Source organism: Nelumbo nucifera, chromosome 8, assembly GCF_055504915.1.
Source record: "Nelumbo nucifera cultivar China Antique chromosome 8, China Antique-T2T, whole genome shotgun sequence".
Taxonomy (NCBI): Eukaryota; Viridiplantae; Streptophyta; class Magnoliopsida; order Proteales; family Nelumbonaceae; genus Nelumbo; species Nelumbo nucifera.
Genome location: NC_142656.1, coordinates 53,209,397 through 53,229,522, shown reverse-complemented (window position 1 = coordinate 53,229,522; position 20,126 = coordinate 53,209,397). Strand labels below are relative to the sequence as shown.

The following is a 20,126-nucleotide window of genomic DNA, read 5'->3' as shown; positions in this document are numbered from 1 at the left end:
GGCATGGACAAAGTTGTGAGTAGTCAATCAAGACTACAATCAGTCTTGAATCCCAACTGATTTCGGATTGAGAAAAATAGAAGGAAGAGGAAGAAGAAAGGAGAAGAAGCAGAAGTGCACAAGGGTTTTGAAAGAAGGGACAGATTGAATGAGTCTGCCGCCGCCACTCTCTTAATATTTATAGGTTATATTCACTAAATGTAGGAAAGGACAGAACTGCCCTTAATACTTACATGGCAAATAAAACAAATAAAAGACTGAAATAAATAACAAACTGAAATAACAAGTTGTCTAAGATAACTACCAACTAACACTGACATGACTAAAAAGGTTACACATGCTGTCATACGAACACAATGGGGACCATAGCCGTGGAGCCCACATCAGTGTTCTCTACACTCCCCCTCAAGTTGGGAATAGATATTTGTCATTCCCAACTTGAATAGGTCTGCCTCTAACTTCTTTCTTAGTACAGCCTTGGTGAGAAGATCTGCGAGTTGCATGTTGGAGGTGATATACAGGAGACACACTTCCTGTGATGAGACCCTCTCTCTGACAAAATGTCGATCAACTTCGATATGCTTAGTTCTGTCATGCTGCACCGGATTGTGAGCTTTATTAATAGCCGCATGATTATCACAATACAGCATCAAGGGCTTCTCATAATCAATACCCAACTCTTCAAGTAGTGATTTCAGCCATAGGATTTCATCCACTCCGTTAGCCATTGACATGTATTCAGCTTCGGCACTAGAGCGGGAAACAACACTTTGTTTCTTACTCCTCCAAGAGACAAGGTTAGGTAGACCTCCTGTCATCAGCACTCCCAGCCCAATCAGCATCTGTATAGACCTCCACCTTCATGTGATTATTGTTCTTGAACAGTATACCTCTACCTGGGCATCTCTTCAAGTATGCTAATATTCTCTCTATTGCAAGAAGATGAGTAGTTCTAGGGGAATGCATGTACTGACTGACAACACTGACTGCATAACTTGTAGAGAACACTGATGTGGGCCCCACTGTGTTCGTAGGACAGCATGTGTAGTTATTTGTTTCAGTTATAGTAGTGTCAGTTTGAGTCTGTTTGTTAATTCAGTTGTTATTTATTTCAGCTTTTATTTACTTTATTTATTATGTAAGTACTAAGGGCAGATGTGTCCTTTCCATTGTGTACTAAACATAACCTATAAATAATAAGAAAGTGGCGGCGGCAAATCTGTTCCTCCTTTCAACCACTTGTGTTCTCCAGTTTCTCTTCTATTCTCTCTTCTTTCTCTCACTTTTCTTCTATTTTGTAAACCTAAAACCTATTAGGATTCAAGACTGATTACAGTCTTGATCTTCTACTTGGTATCAGAGCCTATCTAGGGCTTCTCATGTGTGTCTAGTCCAGCCGACCACATGAGGACTAGCTAGGGCTGGAAGCTTTGAAGAAGTATTCGGTGGCTGAATCTTGGAGATTACCAGGAGATGTTCGCAGCAGTTGAAGACTTGTCGCGGCTTGCAGAGAGTTGGTAATCAGGAAGAAGCAGCGAAGGTTAGGGTTCAGGTAACCCTAGAAGACAGTAAACCGAAGTACATAAGTAAGTTTTTTATTATTGAGTTTCAGAGACTGCAATCAGTCGAGATAGGTTGGACCTGTCTAGAAGGAGGGGCCGAACTGTGTTCAAGTTTGTATCTAGGGTTTGACTTGCCGAACTGTGTTTAAGTTTGTTTCTAGGGTTTGACTGTTGGGCCAAACCCACCCCCCTCTCAGAGGTGATTAGTTTTAGGGTTTCATATTGCCCTACGACAAGTCCCACTTGTGCGGACTGCTTGGAGAGTGCAGTTGCGCACTTATTTCAGACCTACAGTTGAAACCCTAATTTTGCTCTCGCAGCAGTGGGCCCCACAGTAGTGATTTCAGAAAAATAGCATCTCAAATTGACGGGCTGCCTGGTACTGTGCATGCCGATTGATTTCAGATCAGATTTGAGTTGATTTCTTGCATATACTGTGTTAGGCGATTGATTTCAGATCAGATTTGGGTTGTTTTCAGATCAGATTTCGGATCAGATCAGATCAGATTTCGGATCAGTTTTGTGTTGGTTTCAGATCAGATTTCAGACCTGCTTGTTTTACTCTGTTTTCTGGTATAGTGGCTCTAACAATTTGTAGCCATTGATTCTTGATCAAACATGGAGTTTAAGGGTCAGGGAGAAAGTAGTTTTGGAAACAACAGTTTTAGTGGTGTATCTGAAACCGGGTTTCAGATTACAACTATGAGATTTGATGGGTCAAATTACTTGGAGTGGGCTCAATCAGCCATGATGGCTATTGGAGGAAGGGGAAAACTGGGTTACCTCTTGGGAGATGTGAAAAAACCTTCCAAAGAAGACCGAACATACACCAAGTGGGTCCAAGAAAACTATTTGGTTATGGCATGGCTGTGTAACTCTATGCAGCCACATATCAGCCGCAATTTCTTGTGGGCAAAGACAGCCAAAGAGATATGGGATGTTGTGAAAGAAACCTATTCCCAACCCCTTAATGTTGCCAGAGCCTATGAACTGAAGTGTGAGGTGAACAGCCTTAAACAAGGAGAGAAGCCAATTTCTGTCTACTTCTCTACCTTGAAATCCTTGTGGCATGAGATTGACCATCTAGAGACCCTTGAGTGGGAGAGTCCCAAAGATGCACAGACTCACAGAAAGCAAGTCGAGACGAATAGGGTATTTGAGTTTCTGGCTGGTTTGAATTCAGATTATGACATTGTGCGACAACAGATATTGACAAGAGATAGTGTGACCCTTTCTCAAGCATACTCCCTGGTGCATAGTGAAGAGACCAGGAGGAAAGTCATGATGCAGCCTCAGCCCTCTTTCCCAGCCTTGACAGCTATTAAACCTAAGCCAGGGGGTGACTCAGAAAGGGACCGGAAGAAGGAAGATAAACGGGATCTGGTATGTGAACATTACAAGAAACCCAAGCACACAAAAGATACTTATTGGACGCTACATCCTCACTTGGTCCCAGCAAAACTAAGAAATAAGAAGGGTAATGCTCATGTGGCTGTGAACACTGATTCAGCATCCTCATCAGGCACATCCCTAGAGACTTTAGCTGCTGTTCGGGCTGCCCTCATACAGTTGGAAAAGGAAGTTGGGAGTTCAGCTCAGCCATCTCAGTCACCATCAGCTCCTGCCACATCTGCATTTGCACATTCAGGTACTCGAGCCTCAGCTTACCATGCTTCAGCTCCAGGTAATACTGACCACTGTTGGGTAATAGATTCAGGTGCATCTGACCATATGACTAGCTTGCCATCTTTGTTCACTTCTTATCACTTATCCTCTGGCCGAGATAGAGTGTCCATTGCTGATGGCTCTCTTGTTCCCATTTCCGGCAAGGGGGACATCAAGCTATCGGATACTATCTCTTTATCTTCTGTCTTGCATGTTCCTAAGCTTGATACTAACCTGCTTTCAGTTAGTAGTATTACCAAACACATGAACTGTTCAGTAACCTTTTTCCCTGACCGATGTGTTTTTCAGGATTTGGAGACGAGGAAGGTGATTGGGACTGGCCGTGAGACGAACGGGATCTATCTGCTTGGAGAGAGTTCTCGTCGGGAGGAGTCAGTGGATAAGAAGTCTTTTGTTTCCTAGTCTGTGAGTTCAGTTATGCTTTGGCATAACCGATTAGGTCATTTGTCTTTTAAGTCTTTGAAAAGTCTGTTTCCTGCTTTATTTGAGTCTGTTGAGTTATCAAAGTTGAGGTGTGAGAGTTGTGAGTTTGCCAAACATTGTAGAACCTCTTATTCTTTATGTAATAAAAAGAGTAATTCATCTTTTGATATTGTGCATACTGATGTTTGGGGGCCATATCATATCTCTTCGATGGGTGGGTACAAATATTTTCTACTGTTTGTTGATGACCATACCCGCTTTTCTTGGGTCTATCTTATGCGTTCTCGGGATGAGGTTCCTACTCTGACCCAAAACTTCCATCAGATGGTTCTCACTCAGTTTGGGACCAAAATCAAAGTCCTTAGATCTGATAATGCAAAGGAATACTTTGCTCAGCCATTGACCTCCTACCTTCTTAGCCATAGAGTTATTCACCAGAGCACTTGCCCTTATACACCACAGCAAAACGGCGTTGCTGAAAGGAAGAATAGGCATATCTTGGAGGTAGCTAGAAGCATTATGTTTACCTCCAATGTACCTATTCACTTCTGGGGTGATGCTATCCTCACGGCAGTTTATCTCATTAATCGAGTTCCTTCCCGGGTTCTTGATATGAGAACCCCCTTTTCCCTTCTATACCCAGACGAGGAGTTGTTCATTGTTCCTCTTAAAACCTTTGGTTGTACCTGTTTCATTCAGCTTCTCGGGCCTCATCATTCCAAGTTTGAACCTAAGGCCTCCAAATGCATTTTCCTTGGTTATGCACAAACTCAAAAGGGTTATTGCTGCTATGATCCGGTTTCAGGGAAACGGTTTGTCTCCATGGATGTCACCTTCTTTGAGGAGACACCCTATTATCCTAAGGTTTCTCCTCAGGGGGAGAGCAGTGAGAGTGGGGCTGTTTTGAGTTTCTTTCCTCAGGGGGAGAGCAATGAGAGTGGAAGTGGGGCTGGTAGAAGTGGGGCTGTTTTGAGTGGGGCCGTTCCTTTACCTATTCCACTAGATGATGAAGGCTGTAGTGGTGAGGGTGGTCAGAGGGAGCCGGAGTTGAGAGTCTATCACAGGCGATGCAGGCAGGTTGATCCTAGTCATCGGCAGTCCCGGGCAGCTCTAGTTCCTTCTGTGGCTCCAGATCCAGAGCCTACTGAGATACCTCTCACTGTTGCCACTTCCTCTCTTGTGGATGACCTTGATCTCCCTATTGCCATTCGCAAAGGGAAACGACATTGCACCACTTCTACAGCTCACAGCATCTCACAATTCTTATCCTATGATCGTCTGTCTCCATCTTACCGGTCCTATCTCACTTCCATTGCCGATGTCCCTATTCCAAGAACAGTGCAAGAAGCCTTATCAGTTCCAGAATGGAAAGATGCAATGCAAGTCGAAATGGATGCCCTATTGAAGAATAATACTTGGGCACTGGTTGACCCACCAAAAGGAAAGAAACCGGTGGGATGCAGATGGGTGTTCACTGTGAAGCATAATGCTGATGGCTCTATTGAAAGGTACAAAGCCCGGCTGAATGCAAAGGGGTTCACTCAGACTTATAGTATGGACTACTTGGAGACCTTTGCCCCAGTAGCCAAGATGACCACCATCCGAGTTCTGTTATCCCTTGTAGCAAATCATTCTTGGCCCCTGTTTCAGATGGATGTTAAAAATGCCTTTCTGAATGGAGACTTACAGGAAGAGGTTTACATGCAGTTGCCTCCTGGATTCTATGATACAGAGATAGGTAAGAAGGTTTGCCAACTAAACAAGGCATTGTATGGTTTGAAGCAGTCACCTAGAGCCTGGTTTGATAGGTTCAAATTAGCCCTTTGAAAATTTGGTTATATACAGGCCCAGTCAGATCATACACTATTCATCAAGAGGGTGGAGTCCTCTCTGACACTACTTGCAGTATATGTTGATGATATTGTGGTGACAGGAAATGACAATCATGAGATTGAGTCCCTCAAACAGCTCCTTCATCAAGAGTTTGAGGTGAAAGATCTTGGTGCACTACGGTACTTTTTGGGTATTGATGTTGCTAGATCCAAGCAGGGGATTTTTATCACTCAGAGAAAATATGTTCTAGATCTGTTGGCGAAAACTGGAAAGTTGGGGGTTAAGTCGGCTAATACACCCATCGAACAAAATCACAAGATTAGTGCAGAGGGTGGGGAGCCTCTTGAAGACAAAGTTATGTTCCAACAGTTGGTTGGAAAGCTCCTATATCTCTGCCTCACTCGGCCGGATATCAGCTATGCAGTTAGTGTTGTTAGCCAGTACATGCACTCCCCTAGAACTTCTCATCTTCTTGCGGCAGAGAGAATATTAACATACTTGAAGAGATGCCCGGGTAGAGGTATACTGATCAAGAACAATAATCACATGAGGGTGGAAGTCTATACAGATGTCGATTGGGCTGGGAGTGTTGATGACAGAAGGTCTACCTCTGGATATTGTGCCCTTGTGGGAAGTAACCTTGTCTCTTGGAGGAGTAAGAAGCAGAGTGTTGTTTCCCGCTCCAGTGCTGAAGCAGAATACATGTCAATGGTTAATAGAGTAGCTGAAATCTTATGGCTGAGGTCACTACTTGAAGAGTTGGGTATTGACTATGAAAAGCCCTTAATGTTGTATTGTGATAATCAGGCAGCTATTAATATAGCCCACAACCCAGTGCAGCATGACAGAACTAAACATATCGAAGTTGATCGACATTTTGTGCGAGAAAGGGTCACATCACAAGTGTGTCTTCCGTACATCACATCTAATATGCATTTTGCGGATATCCTCACCAAGGCTGTACCAAGGAAGAAGTTAGAGACAGACCTATCCAAGTTGGGAATGATAGATATCTACTCCCAACTTGAGGGGGAGTGTAGAGAACACTGATGTGGGCCCCACTGCAGTGGTCCCCACTGTGTTCGTAGGACAGCATGTGTAGTTATTTGTTTCAATTATAGTAGTGTCAGTTTGTTAATTCAGTTGTTATTTATTTCAGCTTTTATTTACTTTATTTATTATGTAAGTACTAAGGGCAGATGTGTCATTTCCATTGTGTACTAAATAAGTGGCGGTGGCAGCTCTGTTAGAATCTGTTCCTCCTTTTAACCACTTGTGTTCTCCAGTTTCTCTTCTATTCTCTCTTCTTTCTCTCACTTTTCTTCTATTTTGTAAACCTAAAACCTATTAGGATTCAAGACTGATTACAATCTTGATCTTCTACTTAACTGATATCTGGCCGAGTGAGGCAGAGATATAGGAGCTTTCTAACCAACCGTTGGAACATAACTTTGTCTTCAAGAGGCTCTCCACCCTCTGCACTGATCTTGTGATTCTGTTCAATGGGTGTATCGGCAGGCTTGACACCTAACTTTCCAGTTTCCACCAACAGATCTAGAACATATTTCCTCTGAGAGATAAAGATCCCCTGTTTAGATCTAGCAACCTCAATACCTAAAAAATATCGCAGTGCACCAAGATCTTTCACCTCAAACTCTTGATGAAGGAGTTGTTTGAGGGACTCGATCTCACTACTATTATTCCCTGTCACTACAATATCATCCACATATATAGCAAGCAAGGTCAAAGAAAAGTCTACCCTTTTAATGAACAGTGTATGATCTAATTAGGCCTGTACATAACCGAATTTTCCAATGGCTAGTCTGAATCTATCAAACCAAGCTCTCGGGGACTGCTTTAATCCATACAATGCCTTATTCAGTCGGCAAACCTTCTTACATGTCTCTGTATCATAGAATCCAGGGGTCAACTACATGTAGACCTCTTCCTGTAAGTCTCCATTCAGAAAAGCATTTTTAACGTCCATCTGGAACAAGGGCCAAGAATAACTTGCTGCAAGGGCTAATAGAACTCGAATAGTGGTCATCTTGGCTACTGGGGCAAAGGTCTCCAAGTAGTCTATACCATAAGTCTGAGTGAACCCTTTTGCAACCAACCAGGCTTTGTACCTTTCAATGGAGCCATCAGCATTATATTTCACAGTGAATACCCATCTACATCCAACTGGTTTCTTTCCTTTGGGTAGGTCAACTAGCTCCCAAGTATTATTTTTCAAAAGGGCATCCATTTCAACTTTCATTGCATCTTTCCACTCTGGAACTGATAAGGCTTCTTGCATTGTTCTGGGGATAGGGATATCAACAATGGAAGTGAGATAGGACCTGTAAGAGGGAGACAGGCGATCATAGGATAGAAACTGGGAAATGCAGTGAGCTGTGGATGTGGTGCAGCGTTGTTTCCCTTTACAGACCGCAATAGGGAGGTCAAGGTCATCCGAAAAAGGAGGGGAAGTAGCAACAGTGGAAGGTATCTCAGTGGGCCCTGGGACTATAGTACCTAGATCTGGATCCGCAGAAGGAGCTGGGGCTGGCCTGGATTGCTGATGACCGAGGTCAACCTGCCTGCATCGGCTATGATAGACTTTCAACTCCTGATCCCTCTGACAACCCTCACTAGTACAGCCTTCATCACTCAATGGAATGGGTAAAAGAACAACCTCAACCTCAGATGAGTTAACCCCACTCTCACTGCACTCCCCCTGAGGAAAAATACCCAAATTCGCATTCTCACTACTCTCCCCCTGAGGAGAAACCCTAGGATAATAGGGTGCCTCCTCAAATAAGGTGACATCCATCGAGACAAATCTCCTCCCTGAAACAGGATCATAGCAGCAATAACCCTTTTGAGTTTGTGCATAACCGAGAAAAATGCATTTGGAGGCCCTAGGGTCAAATTTGGAATGATGAGGTCCAAGAAGCTAAACAAAACAGGTGCACCCAAAGGTTTTAGGAGGAACAGTAAACAACTCCTCGTCTGGGTATAGAAGGGTAAACGGAGGCTTCATATCAAGAACCTGTGAAGGAACCCGATTAATGAGATACACTGCCGTGAGGGTAGCATCACCCCAGAAACGGATAGGCACATTGGAGGTAAACATAATGCTTCTAGCCACCTCCAAAATGTGCCTATTCTTCCTCTCGGCAACCCCATTCTGTTGTGGTATATATGAGGGCAAGTGCTCTGGTGAATAACCCCATGATCAAGTAGATAAGAGGCCAGTGGCTTAGCAAAGTATTCTTTTGCATTATCAGATCTGAGGACTTTAATTTTGACCCCAAACTGGGTTAAAATCATCTGATGAAAGTTTTATGTCAGAGTGGGAACCTCATCTCGATAACGCGTAAGGTAGACCCAAGAAAAACAGGTATGGTCATCAACAAACAACAGAAAATACCTGTACCCACCCATAGAAGGGAGGTGATATGGCCCCCAAACATCGGTATGCACAATATCAAAAGAATTATTACTTCTTTTATTACTCAAGGAATAAGATGTTCTACAATGTTTGGCAAGCTCACAACTCTCACATCTCAAATTTGACATCTCAACAGACTCAAATAAAGTAGGAAACAGACTCTTCAAAGACCGAAAAGATAAATGACCTAATCGATTATGCCAAAGCATAACCGGACTCACACATTGATAAACAAAAGACTTCTTATCCATTGGCCCTTTCCAATGAGGACTCTCTCCAAACAGGTAGATCCCATTCGTCTCACGGCCAGTCCCAATCACCTTCCTCGTCTCCAAGTCCTGAAAAACACATCGGTCAGGGAAAAAGGTTACTGAACAGTTTCGATGTTTGGTAACTTGATGTCACCCTTGCCAGAAATGGGAACAAGAGAGCCATCAGCAATGGATACTTTATCTCTACCAGAAGACAAGTGATAAGTAGTGAACAATGATGGCAAGCTGATCATATGGTCGGATGCTCCTAAGTCTATTACCCAACAGTGTTCATTATTACCTGGAGCTGAAGCATGGTAGGCTAAGGCCCGGGTACCTGAATGAGCAAATGCAGATGTGGCAGAGGCTAATGGTGACTGAGATGACTGGGCCGAATTCCCAACCTCCTTTTCCAACTGTAACAGGGCAGCCCGAACAGCAGCTAAGGTATCTAGGGGTGTGCCTTTTGTGCCTGACGAGGATGCAAAATCAGTATTCACAACCATATGAGCATTACCCCTTTTATTCCTCAGTTTTGCTGGGACTAAATGAGGGTGGAGCTTCCAACATGTATCTTTCGTATGCTTGGGTTTCTTGCAATGTTCACATACCAGACCCCGTTTGTCTTCCTTCTTCATGTCTCTTTCTGTATCACCCCCAGACTTAGGTTTAACTGCTGCCAGGGCTGGGGGAAAGGGCTGATGTTGCATCATAACCTTCCTCCCGGTCTCTTCACTATGCACCAGGGTCTCTTCACTTTAGTTCATAGGCCCTAGCAACATTAAGGGGTTGGGAGTAGGTCTCTTTCATGACATCCCATATCTCCTTGGCTGTCTTTGCCCACAAGTAATTCCGGCTTATATGTGGCTGCATCGAGTAGCACAGTCATGTCATAACCAAGTAGTTCTCCTGAACCCACTTGGTATACATTAGGTCCTGCTTGGAAGGCTCTTTCACATCTCCCAATAGATAGCTAAGTTTTCCCCTTCCCCCAATAGCCATCATGGCTGATTGGGCCCATTCCAAGTAATTGGATCCATCAAATCTCACAGTTGTAATCTGAAACGCAGTCTCAGACATACTACCAGAACTGTTGCTCCCAAACACACCTTCTCCCTGATTTTTGAACTCCATTCTTGGTCAAGAATCAGTAGTTAAGAACTATTAGGGTTTCCACACTAGAAAACAGCACTGAAGCAATCGATCACAATCAGAAAACTGTATGAAATCAGTTCAGATCTGATCTGAAACCAATCGGCAATCAGAATATATGCAGTCTGATAACAGTTCTCACTCTCAAAACAGGCTCGGAAGCCAAAACCAGGTCTGAAACTCACTTAGAAAGCACTCTGTAGAGCTGAAGCAGAATTAGGGTTTCAATCGTAGGGTTAGGAAGACCCTTGTGAGAACATAAACAGTGCTCAACCGCACTTTCCAAGAGAATTCACAATCAAGTCTAGCCGTAGGGTTAATGACAAACCCTAAAAAAAACTTATCACCTCTGAGAGAAAATAGGAGGGTTCGGCCGCTCCTCCTAGATAGGTCCAACCTATCTTGACTGACAGCAATCTCAAGGGAAAAATAAAGACTTACCCAGAGAATTCTGATCGTTACCTTCAATCGTGGCCTGAACCTTAACCTCCTCTGATTCTTCCTAATTACCAAAACACTCTGCAAGCCGCGACAAGTCTTCAAACAGCTGCTAAACTTTTCTAGTAACCTCCAAGAATCAGCCAACGAACAGTCCTTTGTAAGCTTTCAGCCCTAGATAGTTTTCATGTGGTCGGCTGGACTAGACTCACATGAGAAACCCTAGAGAGGCTCTGATACCAAGTAGCCGATCAAGACTACAATCAGTCTTGAATCCCAACTGATTTCGGATTGAGAAAAATAGAAGGAAGAGGAAGAAGAAAGAAGAAGAAGCAGAAGTGCACAAGGGTTTTGAAAGGAGGGACAGATTGAATGAGTCTGCCGCCGTCACTCTCTTAATATTTATAGGTTATGTTCACTAAATGTAGGAAAGGACAAAACTGCCCTTAATACTTACATGGCAAATAAAACAAATAAAAGACTGAAATAAATAACAAATTGTCTAAGATAACTACCAACTAACACTGACATGACTAACAAAGGTTTACACATGCTGTCATACGAACACAGTGGGGACCACAGTCATGGGGCCCGCATCAGTGTTCTCTACATTGTGTATGCAGGTACATGCCAAGACAGAGGCCTAGGCAAGGACATTGGTAGGGGTCAGGCAACTAGTCAAGATTGGAGAAAATGGGCAGCTATAGCAATAATGTAGGCCACATATCCAAAGGGCAGGGAACCTGAGGAGATTATTGCAGAAACCATGGCCACCTTTCCCAGGATAACTCCATAGGTGGATCACAATCAAGTGGAAAAGTTTTCCCACGTCAAAAGCATCGTACGTACGAGCAAATGAGCTGATTGTGGCAAGCCACAAGGACGTGATCAACCAATGGGACGCATAAGCCAACCTTCCAAAACCTTGTGGAACAATCTGGATTTGTGTGGAATGCCCTAGAGTGGTTTGGATTAATTTACACTTGCTCTAGAGTGTTCTCGTACCTTATGGAATGGACATCCCCTAGAAGAGTGTAGAAGATAGAATGTTCTAGAGGTGCTTCTAGATGATGCCAAGTGTACATAGTTCTAGAGGATTCTTTGAGGAGGTTAGTGTATAAATAGGGGTCCCCTCCATTTGCAATCCATACAAGTTGTGAGAGCATTCTTTGAGTTGTAAGCTTTCTTTCATACTGCAATATAATATTTTCCTCTTACATTACTTAGTGTGCCTTGTTGTGTGTCCTTAACACTTAAGCAACCTAGCAAGAAGGATCTTGGGCGTGCAGTTTGGATGACTTGCTTGGAGGGCCAAGTGAATGCCACAAAACTTAGCCAACAGGAGCGGTCAGGTCGTGACATGTAGCTTTGGTATCAAGAAAGGTACAAAAATGGAAGGATACATTGAAAAGGGGCTGGAAATTGTATGTGGCTAATGTTAGACACAACCCTAAAGGTTGGTTTGTCACAGTAACAAAGTGTTTTGGGGAGGGAAGGAAACAGATAATTTGTATCCCTTTGGGGAGACAAAGAAATGATTGGATCAGGTTTATAGAACCCCTACAGGAATTCCTCTAGAGAGAAGAAGATAGCTTGAAGGATTTGCAAATCAAGCAAGGAAACAACAGTCAATGGGGGAAGCAGACAAGTGAGGAATCCAGTGTTATCACGAATCAATGTTTTGTGGAATGGAGGAAGAAATATGTTGTCTATGCAGACAAGATGGTGAAAAACTGGAGACGATTAAAAAAAGACATCAAAGCTAAACTAAACCTTGAAGGATCCTTTACCCTTCATCCATTTCAAGAAGGTAAGGGCTTGCAAGAAGTTGGAAGTTAGGAGAGGAAATACACACCCTCCCAATCCAAACCTCAGAAGAATTAGTGGTGATAGGGCAATGGAACCCAAGTGCAAATAGGGTAGAACACCTGGGAAGCTTTCAAGTGAAAGTGGTAGGTCTCCCCTTTCATGCGTGGACTCAAGAAACCTTCAGTTAAGTGGCTTTGAAATGCGGTGGAACCTTGGAGAACTTGGATACCTCATATCTTAGCGCAGCTTCTTTCACTCTGCTAGGGGTGAAACCTACTGCAGTACCCAGAATGGTGGAGATGAAAATCAATGAGGAATCTTATTCGGTCTGGTTGCTTTCTTCTATGGAAGCACACTGTGGCAAGGAAAGAAGTCTTGCTGAAATCAAGGAATGCATATTGACAAGGACAATCTCATGGTTGAAATCTTCACAATTGTTGGCAGATTTCTCCTTTGATGCCTTAAGGAGAAACTGGGAAGCAGTGGCTTCTACAGTATCCACCAAGAACAAATCACAAGTTGAATGGAAACCCCCACCGGATGGAGTGGTAAAATTGAATTTTGATGGCAGATGCCAAGGTAACCCAGGGCCATCCGGAATTGGTGGGAATCTAAGAAATAAAGACAGCAATATGTTGTCTCTTTTTTCAGGACCAGTGGGTCAAGGTGATTAGGGCAGAGTTACTAGCAGCGGTACAAGGGAATTCCAAGGTAGTAGTGGGCTGGCTAAATAGCCCAGATACAGTTTGTTGGGAATTTAGGGACCTGTTAAAGAAAGTTAAATGAATGACAAGAAATATGACTGTCAGGTTTCAGTGGGTCAGCAGATCAGCAAATGCAATGGCTGATTCTCTGGCCAAGCAAGGGGTGTCAAGGGGAGATCTGTTTTGGGCTACTTTGTAATTTGTGTTTCAGGCTTGGGCACGTTTAGTGTATATGATTCAGCCCTCAGGGGAGGTAACATCTCGTGCCTCTTCCTAGGCTGATTGTATTTTTTTATTTGAATTAATAAAACTACTCTCATTTATCAAAAAAAATAGTGTTGATGTGCCAGGCGTAGGGGATGGAAGCATGAGAAACAAGCCTGGGCTGAATTCAAAATTTAAGGAAATTGTGTTCCTTCATTCTGAAGCAAAGGGGTAGTTTTCCATAGATAGAGAGAAATTAGGGCTGCTGGATGCAGATCTAAGGGCCAATATACACTGAACCAATGGCAGGAACAGGAAGGTGGGTCAAATAAGTTGAAAAGGCACCATGTTGCGACCCAAGGGGTGACCCAAGGCCCACAGCTGATCAAACCAGATGGGGTCCTTGCATATCAGAGATCTAGACCGATTCTAAACCTAGGTCACATGGTCACTTAAATGAGCACATTACTGGACAAGGAAAAGAGCTGGGGGACATTAACTTACATCTATCATCATCCTCACTGACCCAAAAGGCCCCCACCCTCGTAGCAGAGGTGACTTAAGCACACAGGACTTTCTCTAATTGCTCTTTGAGTTGGGATGGAGCTATTATAGCTCAGAATCTGGGTTTGGAAACCCATTATGTTTCCTATTTCATAAGTTTTCCCCTTTCTTCCTATTTCTTTCCCTCTCTACCATTATGTTTCCTATTTTTGTTCTCTTTCCTCTATATCTCTCAATTATCTCTTGTTTATTCCCCATCTTTGGTAAAAATTTACAGAAGCCTTAACTCTTTGACATATGCTCTACCTACACACAGAAACTAAACAAAACTTCCAAAGTTTGAGAGTTCAAACAAATTCTAAATCCAAGGTCAGAATCTAAAAGGCTATGTGGCTTATATTTTTGCACATAGGCTCATGTCTGCAGATGCCCAAGGCATATGCTATAACAAACCTCAGGAAATTGGAATGGAAAAGGAAAATAAATATCTGTCTTCACCAGGATATCAAAAGGAACCTTAAATTTCTTTAACGGCAAGAGATTGATTAAGAACATACTGACCTTGGCATATGGATCCAACAAAATCCGAGAAGAATCATAGTAATGTCCTTCTTCAGGGGAAAATTTTCCATCAAACTTGTATCCATACAGCATATCTTCAAAATCCCCCTTCAGATATACATGCCAAACATCCCCTGTCTTGTTAATTAATGGATCAAGGCAAATCTGCTCTGTGACCTTATTCTGCATGGGGTAGATGGAAATGGTTAGTTGAGCATAATTTACAATAAGACTGATCAGATATATTTATCTCTACCAAAAAAATATAAGATCAGACATATATCTTTTGCCAACCATTCAAAAGATATATATATATATATGATCAATAACATGGAATTTCATTAAGATTTAAAAGGAAATATGCGTACAAACAGAGGGAGGTAAACTATCCTAACTCCCCTGCAACCAGCAAAACAAAATTACAAGATTAGAAATGAGCCCAAAACAAAGAATCCCTAATCACCCCTTGCTTTGCTAGCCCATCCACAAATGAATTAGCAGATCTCTTCACCAAACTGAATTTTATCTCCATATCTTTTGCCAACCATTTAATTTTTTTCCTTTCGCTGTTGTAATTCCAAATTGCAGTCTTGTCTTCCTTTATCCATCTTACCACAACCTCTGAGTCTCCTTATCAGTCTCCTAATGTTCAGGTTTCTTGCTCTTTGAACTCCCTCCAATGCCGCAAAAATCTTAACCCTTATAGTCACCCTCTCCAATAGGGCCAGAGAAAATAGCTGAAATAATCCCTTCCTCATTCCTGAAAACTCCCCCAATACCTGACAAACCTGGGTTCCCAAGGCTGCTGCCATCAAAATTCAGTTAGGAAGCCCGAGGGGGGAGGTATCCAAGAGGGACTTGTGTCCCTTTTAATCTGGGCAGAACTTGCTATCTCTTTTCAACTCCTCAACAGGTCATCCACAGTGAAGTCTGTGAATAAATCCAAAGGTTTCAGCCAATGTGCCACCCTAATATGAATCAACTCTATTAGGTTTTCAATGTTTCTCTCCTTTTCTTAAAAAATTCTTGAGTTTTTTTCTTCCCATAATATCCAACACACTGCAGCCCTCAGAGTCTCAAACACCTCCACATGATCCTACCTCTTTTCATTGGACAGGTAAAAAAGGAAGGAGAAAACAGGCTTTGTACATTCATTGGAGGGTTCTGGCTACACCCAAGAAAGTGAGAAAACCCAATCCCTTATAGTTTTAGCTTATTGGCAAGATACCAACAAGTGGTAACCCAATTCCCCATCCACCTTGAAAAGAAAGCACCTATGTGGGGATAAACAAGTCTTGGGTCTCTTGCTTTGAACCAGATCACTTGTATTGATTCTTTCCAGGAAAGTTTCCCAATAAAAACTCCCAATCCGAGGAGGAATGGGCCTATACCAGACCTCTTTAACAAGGAAGGACAAACCAAGAATAGCAGGTTGCTGAGTTAAATTTTTGAACAGGGATGCACAAGAGAAAGAGCCCGAGGGTGAGGGGGTCCAAAATCTGTTGTCTTCCTTTGACCAATTTCAAATTCCTAATACTCATGTTCCCACCCTCACAGAACAATATTGTGTCATCTGCAAGTTGCAGGTGTATTAGTAGTATATCCTCCCTTCCCATCCTCCAGCCCCTTATCAAATTTCTCAAATCAGCTCTATAAATCAGTCTCCCTAAAACATCTGCAATCAAGATGAACAAAAAGGGGGAAAGTGGGCCTCCTTGTCTTATTCCTCTCAAAGCTAGGAAGAAATCCAACACTGAGTAGTGAAACACCAAAGTTTGCTAAGTTCTATGATAATTCAATTCCATACGGCTAAAGTGTAACATTACTACAGAGTATGGACATGATAATTCCAATCATCATATGAAGCATCTCCAATTGTGCCTTACCTTCTAAGCATGGCATCCAGCAAAGACTGACTTACCTTGCATTAAGTGCTATTGTTCTCCCTTTATCTCCTCTAAGCATTTTCATTCTATCCATATGTCATTGCAGACAAAAATCTGATCCTCAGGAGTATGAAAAAATAAACATAAATAAATAAAAAACTTGAAAAGAAACCTTTAGGTGGTCATTGTTGATGGCGCAATCCTTTTCTTTTTTTGACAAATATGGGAGAATCCATATTTTCATTGGCAAAATAAAGATTAAGCAGCAATTGTTCACCCATCACAAGCATGTTCAACTATTCTAGCATCATTAACTTCAGAGATAAATTAAAGTTCCAATTAGCTTCATTATATATTTCCACCTGCTAATGACATTTTTTATTATCATCAACACAATGAAATTTTTCATTCAGTATTTTTGTGTTCCCCATGTTAGAAACATGTTAGAAAATCTGATATAATTGCTAGTGACAAGGAAGCACCAAAGAAAAGAATAAGATGAACCAACTGAAATACAAAGCATGCAACATCATCTTTCTGATGATAACCTTATGGACTACAGGACTAGCCACTTGTATAGAGTATTAGAGTCCACTTATGAACTAACCCATTATGAATTACACTTTTTTCCTAATAATAAAACTACAAAAGTTCTTAGTGTGTTTTTCCTTTTCTTTTATGATTTTTTTTCAAAATAAAATCTAGATTAAACAGGACTCTTATAAACAGTATTACCAGATAACACTTCAACTAAGGGATATAGTTGTACTAAGACTTTGCACCTGACACAAAACTTCTTGTAACATCTCGGCTATGCTCCAAGATGAAATCAGCATAAAATCTTGGTACTTAGTGCTCATAAACAAGATTAGAAGAACTGATATATCCAAAAAGAAGTACACAATTACGCTTTCTTATTTCTACTACATTTTGTATTATTTATGTAATAAATGTCATTTATTCTCATGTCTCATACCAAATTTTGGAGGTTAATGTGCCACATGAATATTTGGAAGTTGTGCCATGTACCAAGATAAAACTGCTTACAACCACGTTATAGAGTGCCGTTAAGCTGACTGCCACTTCAGCTTTCATGCGCCAAGGTTAAAATCAGATCTTAAGCATGCTCAGTCTAAAGACCACTCGTCGACACGAGATAACTCAACAACTTCTTAGATACAAAATACTACCAATAAACTAGTCGAGAATTAGTTACTAACAATCAGGATTAAGTAACACTTTACGATTAGAAGCCTCTAATTCTGTAATTCTTACACATAGAAAGAACAGTTATTAACATGCATCTGTTGGGAGCATGAGAGACCATCGCGAATATAAAGTCCAGGCAAATTTTACCGCCATGTTTTCTAGATCGCAATATACATGAACAAAATTGACTTTGAACTGAGAAAATCGCCACCAATTTACCTCTTGTAAATCCGAAAGGCTGATCAAGCAAAGAGTAGCCGATGTTGCATGGCCAGAATAGATTGCGAAGTTCACTCCACCATCCCTTGCTGTGGCACCAAAGGGCATCGGACTACCAGCAAACACTTCGAACCTTCGCAACCTTGGCTTCTCGACTACCGCAGTTTCCAATTCAGTGCTCCCATCACTTGCATTGACAATTAATGGCATTGTTCTTGCAAACTTCTCAGAACTTTTCCCAGTTATGATCATACTCAAAGTGTTTCTCCCACTCTTGCAGACCGTCCCCGGGTTCCTCTGGAATCTCAGGTGGAACTGAACATCCCTCCACTTCGCACCCCAAGGAATGCACTTGGGAGCAAACACCAAGTACGAAGCACTCTGCCTTAACTCCATTGCTAAACCAATCAGAGATCATATATCTTCACCACCCACCCAAGGATCAAAGTTCTCAGACTCAAAAACAATGCCAACAAGCCACGAAGAAAAATTATACATGCACGAAATAAATTCTCGAAGAACAAAGCCGATCCAATTACAAAACTATAGGTAAAGAGAAAGAAGGGAACGCATGAACTGAAGAACCGGTTGAAACTTCATGAGATCAGATAGGCAATCTAGGGCTTACATACTGCAAAAAAAGAGCTCGATTTATGCTTCAGAAATGGGGAAAAAATAAAACAAAAAACAGAGAAAATTTGGACATTTGGGACAGAAGAATCGAAGATCGTAGAAGCTGGGAACTTGAAACGGATACTTATTATTTTTTTATTCATGAAATTTGTTTGTCTCGTTTTGTCTGTTCGTAATATCTTAGACACGTGGCATCCTATCATTTGTTAACAGGGAAAGCAAATAATTTAAAATCTTTTATAATTTGGAAATATGTTCCCGCTAAAGTGACGACTAATTTACTGTACAGTGAGGGCTATGAAACTAAAATAGTCTTGCTATTTGCTTTTGAGCATGTGGGCAATTCATACCAGAAACGCTCCTTTCGTTCTATCTTTCAGGTTTGTCCGTATCCTCGTTGTCTTGTCGGGAGGTTTGGACCAGACTTGCGACGGATGGACGATCAATTCTGCAATGTAAAATCGGGCAGCACTTCCCGGTTGAACCGGAAACCATGAAATGAACCAATTCCCGTTCGATGGTGAATCTATTACTTTTGGTTTCCGGTTTTAGTGACTTGAGGTCAAATCGAGGCCCTGTTTGGCACATTTTTCTGCAAAGGCTGTCGCCTGTTGTAGAAGTCTGGCAACCCGCATTTTAGACTTTACTTCGTTTGGTTGAAAAAAGAACTAACCACTAAAAAATGACACTGAAAATATATGTGAATCCATTTTGGACTATTTTAAGAAAGCTCCAAATAGAGCTCTTCAATTTTTTATCATATCTTCATGCGAAAAAACACCTGAAAATCGCACCTTAACCAAACAGTCTTTAGATTGTTAAAATCTTATACAAAAACTTACATCATCTTTTGGGATCTACTGAAAAATCTTTCAAAAAAAACTTGCTAAACTGCACCTTAACAAACCGAAAAAAAACCTTTCATGCTTTGATTTGGGATTTGGTTTTCAAAACGTGGTCCGATGTAAGATAATAATCTCTTTGGCTTGTTTAGGACCTGTTTGGGAGGGCAAAAACTGGTTCAACTGCTCCAAATAAGCTATTCATGAGACTGAAGTAAAATAGCACTTCAAATGATCAATGATTACCAATTTGCAATGTATGAATTAGACAGTTCTTCAAATGACCAAACAGTTTGGCCTTTTGTCAAAATTTGAATGGTCCCAGAACTCAAACCAACCCAAGATTCACCCTTAGCTGTCTATGTGAGGCCCACCTTCCGCAAGCCAAAAGATATGATTTAGCCCTCTCAAGTATAAGGGCCTGTTTGGAAGGTTTTTTATGTTGATTGAGTTACATTAACTAAACAGATTTAGAGAAGCTAGCTAAGATAGTTTCACCGAAAAATTAATTTGTTTGGTTCATGTAAATCTATTTTGGGTTTTACGGTTTTTTACCATACATGACTTAACAGCTTTCTGAATTTCTCAACTCCTGTAAGTGCTAGTTTGGGAGGGTTGAGCTGAACATCGTTGAGTTGGTTCAGATGCTTTGGGAAGAGTTGGGGACTCCGTGCGCGTATGTTTACAGCCACTAGTATGTAAAACATGGACCAATGTGTGTGAATATATATATATATATATGAAAAATAATTTCTTAAAATAAAATCAATAAAA

At 41.7% G+C, this 20,126-nt stretch overlaps 1 protein-coding gene across 1 annotated transcript in view; it reads right to left on the bottom strand.

The window, feature by feature from the left end:
• ISA1 (isoamylase 1) overlaps nt 1–18,617 on the bottom strand; it is a 124,337-nt gene extending 105,720 nt beyond the window's left edge. Inside the window, exons 1-2 of the mRNA XM_010264992.3 lie at nt 17,878–18,617; nt 14,564–14,746 (exon numbers count right to left, since the gene is read on the bottom strand). Coding sequence (XP_010263294.1) covers nt 14,564–14,746; nt 17,878–18,273 — 579 coding nt within the window. The 5' untranslated portion in view covers nt 18,274–18,617. The remainder of the gene's footprint in view (nt 1–14,563; nt 14,747–17,877) is intronic.
• Between the last annotated feature and the right edge of the window lie 1,509 nt (nt 18,618–20,126).